Here is a 10917-nt window from a genome sequence, read left to right as displayed (position 1 = left end):
CTACTATGTAAATATATAGTAATTAGAGACATCATGTAAAGTGTAACCACAACTATATATATTTGTTATAAGAAGAGTTCATTATAGTGAAGTTAGCCTATATATATATATACTGAAACCTTACCACTGTAAAAATGTTACATAAATGCATCTCTCTATTTAACACCATATTGCTCTCTCTTCAAAGAGTTTTTGAAATACACAGCATCAAAAGTGTAAATGATAAACAGTATATACTATAAAGATGAATGAGTGTGTTTGACAATGTAATGGATCTCCTCCTAGGGCTGATGAGTTAATAACATTGACATCAGCATAAGAGCCATACTTACCCCTTGACTTGATAACTTGCTTTATAGTTGAATGGTAAGACGTTTGTCTTTGAACAGTGAGATTAGTATTTCCAGTCCAGCCCGCGCCTCTTCATTTCATTCAGTGTGCTGAGATACCAATTCATTACAACAGCATCATTCTACCAGGATTCATATAACCACGTGATCTCTGCTCTTGTTTGTTTGTTTCTCCATCAGATCACATTGATCACACTCACCACCATCTATTGTTATGTGTGTAATTACTGTATCACAACATGGTTATTACTATGTAATAACACATCGTCCTGTGTAACTATGTACTTGTTACAAAGTGATAACATAAAGTATGTAACTATTATTAATGATGCATTACACATGTATCCATTCCAAACCCCAAAGCCACCATGAATTTATCAGTATTATCATGGACGCAGGGTCAATAGTAGGAATACATATTGATTACTTCATCAATACTGTTTAAAATCCTGGTTACTTGTATTTACATTGTTATTAATGAAATGTCAAATAAAGCATACCTGAAATCTATACGGTATCACCCAGTTTAGCTTAAGCGATCAGATAGGAACAGAGGCCTATTTTCTGATTTGAGAACCCTGTAAAGAATAAATAAAAAATGTATAGTGTTATTTTCACAACATGCTGGAATCTAGTCAGTCAAAGGTTACGAGGGAGATCTAAGTAGAGTAAATGTCATGATTTTTGAAAAATTATACAACCATGAGCTCACTAAGTGTAATGGTTCTGTAAATGAGGACTGTAGCAATGTGACAGTGCCGTGTGTGTGTGTGTGTGTGAGAGAGAGAGAGAGAGAGAGAGAGAGAGAGAGAGATAGAGAAAGAGAGAGAGAGTGTATATTGAGAGAGGCACAATCTTGGAGACTCAGTTACACCAGTAGCACCGCTTCACGCAGAAATCTCTCACTTCTTGGATTAACACACAGCCACTGTGATGCTTCTCTTCTTGGTTATTCCTTATCTGTCTCTTATCATTGCAGTCAGAGGTAAGTCATTCTCTATATCATAATAACAATGCACAGTCCTTGCGTTCAATACTTTCTAAATTGAAGCTGCATTTCTCTAACTAATCAAGAGTGAAATTGTTGACCTGCAGCTATTTTGCAGCTGCAAACTGTCCAAGGCATTTTTTTATTGAATTATTCTGCATGAATACAAATAGAAGTATGTTGTAAAAAGTGAGTATAGATTAGTTTCTAAAGTAAGATTGATGAGTTTAAATGATACAGAGACAGTGGAATTTCACTGCATTTAATAATAATGATGATGGTAATAATAATCTTGATAATCATGCATTACTAGAAAGGACTCTAAATAATGTATGCAGGCTATTTTATGCCTTACCTGTGCTAGGCATGGGTGTTTTAGGTATTGCCATTTGCGTGCTTGTTAAGTGTGTATTATCTGTAGTTAAAGATTACTGGAATGCTTAGTATCTGTACATTTCCTAAAGCTTTATTAAGGACACATTATCAAGTGTTTATTCAGTGCAATTGTGCTTCACCTGCATTTGTACACCCAATGAGATTTAATATGGATTGACATTCTTATCACCTGAACGGAATACAGCGGTATGGTCCTTAAAATGTTATGTTACTGATATTATAATATAAATTTGAGCCTTTAAGTCAATTGAGAAGCAGACACGTTACCATGAATATATATATATATATATATATATATATATATATATATATATATATATATATAATATACCATATATATAAATATATATAATATATATTATATACCATATATATTAACAGCTTAGTGTTAATGGAACTTATCAGTGTCATATGATGGTGGACATATTGCATATACTTTATTAATAATATTATTTAATCTAATGAATGGTAATAACAAAACACATTATTAAAACATGTTGCTAAGATATCTATTTCAATGTAATTTTAGCCTTGATATTTTGGCCTTTCAGAGAATTTTGTTTGAACATGTATTGGTCAGTGTCATTTTCTGCACTGTAATGATCTTAATTACACACACACACACACACACACGCATATATATATATATATATATATATATATATATATATATATATATATATATATATATATATATATATGTTTTTGCTCAAAAGTGCCAACCTCCCAACGTTTCGTTATGTTTAACATACATTTGGCAAGGGAATGTGTGTTTGAAAACAAACAGTGGATGTACTTATAGTCGTTTGATGCCATGGCAACTGCACTCACATATTTCTATTTAAATCTATTAAAGTGTTTGTGATGTATATAAACAGATTCCTTACAATAACCAGTATGTTTTAGTTTTATGAAATATAATTTTCTTTAAACACATTTCTTCTATTGATAATAATCTTCTGTTGCCCTAATACCATTCAGAGAGGGGGCTGTTGAATGAATATTGAATGTTGAATGTTAATCTGACTCAATTAATTAGCAAAAGCAAAAAACAGGTTCATCTTCATGGGCTTCTTTTGAAAAAAAAATATAGTGAAATATGTCTGTTGTGTAAGTGTAATTATACTGCCCTTAGAAAGGTTAATACACTGACCAAGCAGTGTTAGGAAGATATTCAATGGACAAAGCAATCATTTCTATGGAATGCTTTCTTTTCCCAACTTTAAAAGGCTAAGCTACAAAAAAAGACTGTTTAGTTCAAAATCCCTTCTTTGAAAAACCATTACGATTTAACCCTGCCATACAGTACACGTATCAGTTATATCCCATGCAAATAAACGCCTATGCGATTTCAATCCAAGTGCGGTTGTATATGCTTGCATGGAAAAGCGTTATTAGATTTATTATTGCAAACACTACCTTTATTACTAATTTTTCTCAATATCAGTATTGGAGAAAGTGTATAATATAGCACATGTAATTATTATTATTATTCATTTCTTAGCAGACGCCCTTATCCAGGGCGACTTACAATTGTTACAAGATATCACATTATACATTATTTCACATTATACAGTTATCACATTATTTTTTTACATACAATTGCCCATTTATACAGTTGGGTTTTTACTGGAGCAATCTAGGTAAAGTACCTTGCTCAAGGGTACAACAGCAGTGTCCCCCACTGGGGATTGAACCCACAACCCTCCGGTCAAGAGTCCAGTGCCCTAACCACTACTCCACACTGCTGCCCCCAGTGATACTACTGCTGATCTTCAGCAGTAGTATCACTGTGACATCAATCATATAAACATTTTGTTGCCTAAAATGATATTAAAAACAGAAGCATTATGACAGTGTGTTTGGTGTATTAACAGATTAGGTATAGAGGGTCCTTGAAGATACACTTTGATTTGTCTTCCACATCAAACATTCATTAGATTGAATTTGTTTGTACTGAGCCGAGCAAAAGAAAGATAAGACCAGGCAGAGAGCCTAGCGGTACGTTTAATATATTTATTGCATTCACTCAATGATATGCAATTTTAAGTGTCATTGGATCACACTGGGAATGACCTTGCCAATCTAGAAGACTACATTAGTACATTGAGTGTAACTGTAAGGAGAAGCATTCAGCAGTGGTCTCCTCCTCCTTCTTCATGGCAGATCTTTTGTGTAAATCAGTTTCAGAGTGTAAATGCAACCAGAGGCAGTCCCTTGGTGGTATTGGAATGAGATGAGATTGGTTACAGATTGGTTTCTTGGTAGCTATAGTGACCTGGGGTGAGGTGGAGATAGGAAGTGATTTGAGGGAAGATTATGTTCTTTTGGGTCTGGTTGAGAGCAGCTCAAGTTCTGGCTATTAGGTTGCCATGAATAGGTTTAACTTTGTTTTAGTAGAGTTTCACAAGCCATCAAACTGGTCTTGCTGTTGATGAATGAACTGAATTGACAGCTTGGATGCAGGAATTAGATGAGTTTGTACTATGTAGATGTGCATTATGGCTATTAAGTATAAACATGGACTGGCACCTGAAACACTGCCTTAGGGAAATAGCAAATGATAACTCTAATTACTTGTGGTTGGACAGGGGGATGAGGGATAAATACAGATTTTTTAACATGTTCCCAAAGCTTGAAGAGAGGTAGAGTGCTTTCTCTTCAATCACACTTTTCAAGTCTTTCAGCTTAAACTAGAATCGTTTTAATGAATATGTATGTTTCACACTTTGACTGGCATAATCCTTTTAAATACGCACTCTCAAAAAGAAATATTCTCCAGAATCATTTTGTTTTCCCAATTCAGTATTTACACTGCACATATAGAAATGTACTCATAAATAGTTCATGATAACCCTAAGATAAGTTTTTGTGCTACACATTTACATGTAGCTGGTAGACCAATTCTTAGTAGGATACCAAAATATTAACACATATAATATTTGTAGGCAGAGGGGAAATCACTCATTACTGAGTGATTACATTCTCTTTTATCAAAAAGCCACTTCAAAGCACATCCTATTGGTCATTGCCTACGCATTGTGTTTCATAATGCTATTTGTCACATATACTCGTAAGTCACCTACAATAAAGTAATATATTGCAGTTCCACACAGTGCAATTCTTCTCTTTGTGCCAATCACTTTACACTTTATACAGTTTAGTTACCGCTCTTTATACACATGGATTCCACGTCTTGTTGCATACGCAAACCGATAAAGATTTAGAAATTCCTTAGTCCTTTTTATTGGTTCAATGTAAAGCAGTTGTGGATGAATGCTGGGACATCACCAATGAGACGGTTCTGTTTTATGAGCCCAAGCGATACCCTTCTTGGTTAACTTTAAAACTCTGAAAATGACTACACCAGCCTCCTATGTTAAGGGATTAACAGAATATAACATCCCAAATCACTCACAAATCCTGACAACAGCACTGCCTTTGTTACTGAATAATGATTCTGACCTACCAGAGTTACATTTTCAATTACACTTTTCCATGATTCGGAGCCAACAACAAAAATGTTCTTTGAACTTGCAAAAGCAATTCAGCTTTATCTGGCAGCAGAAAGTGCAGCATGCTGTGGTTTTGACTGTGCTCGCTAGTTGTTTTTTTTTTTTTTTTTATAAATGTTCATGTCTACAAATGAGCAAAGATCCTCTACAATACATTTGTAACCAGTTTTACTGAAATAATAATGTTTAGGATATCAGCGAAGCAGGTAGGTGTTAAAATGTTATCAGCTTGACAAAAACATAGGTAGGAAAAATATGTTCACGCCTTCCCAAGCTTTACTAGGTCTACATAATATAAAGTAGAACTACTGTGTAAGTGATACTCTACTTGTTTAAAGTGAAGGAGGTCACTTTCTTTCTTGATGACACTCTTCAGACCACTTGTATGGGATCTTGTCGTAGGTTATTTTCTCTCACAATATATAACCAATTTGCACGGTCCATATAATGTAAACTGCACCCAGCACATCTATGATGGGTAATACAGTATGCCACACTTTCCTCAACCTCAGAGCTGCAGATTTATTAATCCAGATAGAAAGCGACAGCAGTCTTTAGTGACTGGGTTTGGTTTATAAAGTACAGGTATCAGGGTCACTAAAAAGCATTTGATAAGGTCATGCTAAATGGACAAATGGTACAGAAACAATAAAGACATAGCGTGCTGTAAATGGCTTATCATGGAAAATACTGGGGGTTAAAAGTTAACAGTACAAAATGTAAACCTGTCTTTAAAAAAAAAAAACACAAACACACACACTTTTCATCCTCTCAGGAGGTTAATTAGTTCACTTCATTTTCAATCATTGTAAAACCATATTGGGAATTCTCAAATGATTTGTGAAGACCTGAAAGTATACATTCTAGCTCAACAGTTTTGACAAGAAGTCTTTATCGATGTACCTGCAAGCAAGACCTGATATTGGAAGGGAAGCCTGTTCTGTTGGAATACTCATGAATGATGAGAATACTGGGAAAATGAGAGTCGCTTTGCAATATCCAAATCTTTACCCCAGTACTGTGCACGCCCATGTGACCTGGAGGCTGGGTCTTGAGGCTGTGAGGTCACACGAGTGGTGGCAGAAATGGAGCTCTAGTCTGGGATTACTTCCATCAGTCATGTGACCTGACAGCATCATGAACTGAGGCACCTTGGGATGGAGCCCAGCAGATGTCTTCAAGAATACCATGAAGCTGGGTCTGAATCATGTTATTAGAATGTTGTTCCAGGACTTTTGTTTATGTGTATTGTGTGAATAACTCAAGCTTTGGAATAACTCAATCTCAACCAAAAACAAATGACTGTAGACATGTAGTCACTAACAGGATTATAGTCTTTGTTCTACAGTGTAATTCAGGGTTAGTAACAGGAAAGCACTCAAAGTGTTGTGTAAAACAATTCATTTGACATCCCCCTTCAAAAGTAATGCTCACAAAACTTCTCAAAGTATTTTGTTTATAAGAACCCGTTCACTTTGTAGAGCAAAGGCATTTGTTTTCTGATCTGACTGGCTGGCTTTATTTATTTTTTTTGGTACACAAAAGGTTTAAATGACACCTGTGATGAAAATAACATCCCAGTTTCAAGAAAATAACCCAATTTAAAAATAACAAGTTTACTGCACGATGTTTACTTTTCTTTTTACACAGCTGAAGAAGGGCGTTTGTCCAAAACGTCCTGAAATAAATGACTTTTTTAATCATTTATACCTTTTCTGTACACATACATTGCATGTATATTGTCTCCTGAAATGCTGTACAACAATAGATTTGCAGAATGCACTAGTATATTTTATTTTGGAACTAATGTAATAAGACAGTTAAAGATGTAAGAAACATGTTCTTCAATTTTGTTTCAGAAATCAGTTCATTTGCAGTTATGAAATAGAATGTGATGATAATGATGTTTCTCAGCACCAGTATCGGCCATTGTCACAAAAATGAGTTGTGTCCTCTTAAAAGGCATGACATAAGAACTGTGGATGAATCTCTATTATATTAATAGCATTATTTTATAAGCAGATTGCCAGGAATGTTCACACTGGGCAGTGTTGCTAAATGTGCATTTCAAATACTTTTCAACCACCATTTCATTCCTGTGTGGCAGAATGGGGAAATAAGATTAGGAGGCAACTAAAGCTGCTTTGATATGTGAAGATGATTCAGATTGAAACGGTGGTTTCAAATATTACAATGAAGACTTTCAAGTATACTGGACAGCAGCACATACGTTTCCTAAGCCGTGGGGAATTAAAGAGCCATTGTTACCCTAATTCATAAAGAAGCATATTATTACACAGGAATGTCCTTTCATTAGGAAACAGCTGTCTCCTTCGTTACCTTTTAAGCTCCTGTCTCCAGTTGCCAGTCTGTGGTTTTATTAGTTGAATTTAAATTGAAAATACATATTTTTGAATATGGGGAAATATAAATCTTTGTTTTGTAATGATCACGTTTATTTGTTTTACAGAAACAATGCTGTAATTCTCTCTGGTTTCTTGATATTAAATTTGCAGGTGACACATAGGCTTAGTATTTCAATCTTTCTTTGTTCTTTTTTTAAATGTTTGGCGACACCAACAGCAGCATCCTCTTCAGTGTCAGTACAGTGATAGCAGAGGGTCAAAGCCATGTGAAGTGGATGGAAATTCAGAAATTGGGTCCCTGACACACAGCCTTACCCTCAGTTCAAGAGGCTGTGTAAGAATAGGCTGGAGGTAGAGAGATCAATAATGCACATTTAAGATGACAAAAAAATTGAAATACTGGCCAAACGCTTGATTTTTTAACAAAATTGGCACAGCGAGACACATTTGTTATGTATACAGAGCATTTAGAGAGCCTTGTTATTTTGAGTACAGTTCCCATTTAAATGATGAATGCTAAGGTTAATGATATGTGTGTTTTTTATTTTTCCTGGTCTCATTCTAATCTCACTAACCCCTTCCTTCACCTTCCTTATTAAGAGTCATGATATACAGTGCCAGTTCTTCAAAATAAGCAACATGTACCAAATTAATTGCATAAGGTTTGTGAAGGAGGCTTTGTAGACTGAACTGCACATGCAGTACTTTCACTTTCTTTAACAAAAGAGTTTTCTAAATGTTATGTTTCAGGGTCAGAATAGAATTCCCTTTTGATGTTTCAGTCTTTCAAAACTGTCTCAGCTTTTAACAGTGGCAGATTGCATCTTATTTATTTCCACATGGAACACAATCCTACATTACTGTGGTACAAAACGTTTATTTTCATCTTTCTGGCTATACAGAACATCTACAGGGAAACTTCAAACATGTATCTATACTATAAGTTAATTCACCCCATGTGTCATGCCTTCGCTAATGGTGTCACAATTAAAGACTTCTCAATTATTCTATTGTGACAGATTGAAATGTCAAAATCCATTTGAAAAAAAAATCCCTGTCTGCAGGCTTAATTGGTTATGTTTTATCCATTGAAATTCGTGCATTCATGCATTTTTTAAGAAGACGAAAGTCCATTTAGTTTGATTGATTATACACTCAACTCATCCGTTTATAAGAGACATGCTGTTGGATTCACAAAAAAGAATAAAGCTCCTCTGAGGAAATTGGATAATTGTCTTGGCAGTTTAATAGCCACAGAAACACTTAGAACAAATGGAATGATGTTTCTAATTTATCATTTCGGTGTCAACGTGTCCATTTCAATGGCACATGCCACCAATTTACAATGTCATTCTTTCCCCTTATCTATCAGTGATCTTGTATCCCCTTTTCTATTTATATGTCAATTATCTTTTTGCCTCCTTTTTCTTGCTTGCAGGATTGTGTCTTCTCTCTGCTTTCCGCTGCTTTCTAATCATGGAGCTTTTAGAAATCCATGGAGATACATGGAAACATACCCCACCTTACTATACAGCTAGCTAAACTGCTCTTCTTGTCCAGATTCCCTGTGTGTGGATTGACACTAACCTTGTTCTTCTTCCATCTCCTCTTTTCCCTTTCCTTGCCATTTCCATGTTTTGTTCAGCTCTTCTTTTGGTACCTCCAGTGACCACTCTTCTACCCAGCAGTCTCTCTTCTACCCTGCAGGCAGCCCGTTCTTGTCTTGTACTCACTCCAACAGCGTGCCATGCAGTCAGGCATTCAGCACCACGGCTAGCTGCTGCCTGAGGCAACAGAGCAGCCAGCCGCACAGGTTTTGTCTGGACATACCTAGAATTCTTCTTCTTTTTTCTGTGCTCTTTTGATCAAATATGGGTTCAATATGTGTAAAAAAAAAGATTTTGTTAAGTTGATGTAAATATCAACACTTTATGTATTTACTATGTGTGTGTCCCATTCTTTTATTCCTCATTGCTTTCATCTCCATAGCAATCGTACTTTTCCTTCCACTTCCTTCCACACACACATCGCAGGTCGTGTGGTAGAATAGTTATGGTTCATTCAAGAATGAAATGAAATATAAGTCATTCATGCTCAATCTTAAATTACACAGTGCATTCTCTCAGTTTATGCATTATATATATATATGAGAGAATGCATTGTGTAATTATATTATATATGAGCACCTGAATCTATTACTGTAGACCATAGACTAATGTCACTCAGAGACAAATAAAGATTAGATTTGTTAATAAACCCGAAACCATTATTTAGAGATCATTATTTAAAGAGTTCCATTAATGCTTTCAGTCTCACTATTATATTGTGACAGTAAGCTTCCCAAGAGCAGGGCTCGAAATGATGGTTTTAAACAGGTGTTATTAATTAGGGTCATCTCAGCTGAGTTTAATTTGTCATTACATTATGAGTAACCTCCATAGAAAACAGTTATATATATATATATATATAATCTAAGATAAAGCTTGCACAGTAGTTTGGATTTAATGATAAATAATTGTTGTATGGGACCGAAGGATTTGCTGGGAGTAGCATGTACCATGTTTACCATACACCTATTAGTTCTTTGCAGTTTGTTTAAGTGGATGCTCATGTTGTCCTATATCAGCTGCTCATCACTTATCACTAACTGTCATTTACATTACAGTACTTCAGCTATAGTAAGGACTATAGTGACAGCTTTAATCTATCATTATGAATCTGAATGACTGCTTTTAAAAACAGAAATGTCATATAGATGCTGTCACAATAATGTTACTGTAAGCCTAACAATAGCAATGCTCTTATAAAGGATGTTATACATTATATATATATATATATATATATATATATATATATATATATATATATATATATATATATATATATATATATATATATATATATATATATAATCATGTGTGCTTTATTAAAAAAAAAAAACTAAGGGAAGTCTTTCTAATGATAATGAGAACTGAAGGCTGATTAATTCCTCAAATTGAATGAGTACAGTGGCTCTTTCACTTAGAAGACAGAGGCTTTTCAAAAAAATCTTATCAGTCTCTTGTGGGTTTGCTCTATTCCACATTGTCTGGAAAGACAATAGTTTTTTTATTTCAGTAAGTGCATCTCATGGGTTATATGAATTGGGTCATTTAATCCATTCATCATGTATTAATATTTAACTGTGTACAACTGAACTAATTATGAATGATGGATGAGGGGTATTTTTATCCAATGAAGGGCTATTAACATTGGAGTCTTGCTCCCACCAAGCGCTCACAGCATTTTTCCTTTCTTTTTTT

At 34.8% G+C, this 10917-nt stretch overlaps 1 protein-coding gene across 1 annotated transcript in view; it reads left to right on the top strand.

Annotated features, from left to right (window-relative positions):
* Positions 1 to 1223: 1223 nt before the first annotated feature.
* The window catches only part of LOC117412086 (relaxin receptor 2-like), a 32423-nt gene continuing 22729 nt past the window's right edge, over positions 1224 to 10917 (top strand). Inside the window, exon 1 of the mRNA XM_034020074.3 lies at positions 1224 to 1335. Within this exon, the coding sequence (XP_033875965.3) occupies positions 1284 to 1335 (52 nt within the window). The 5' untranslated portion in view covers positions 1224 to 1283. The remainder of the gene's footprint in view (positions 1336 to 10917) is intronic.

This window comes from Acipenser ruthenus, chromosome 16, assembly GCF_902713425.1.
Source record: "Acipenser ruthenus chromosome 16, fAciRut3.2 maternal haplotype, whole genome shotgun sequence".
NCBI lineage: Eukaryota > Metazoa > Chordata > Actinopteri > Acipenseriformes > Acipenseridae > Acipenser > Acipenser ruthenus.
This window is presented reverse-complemented; position numbering and strand designations above follow the sequence as displayed.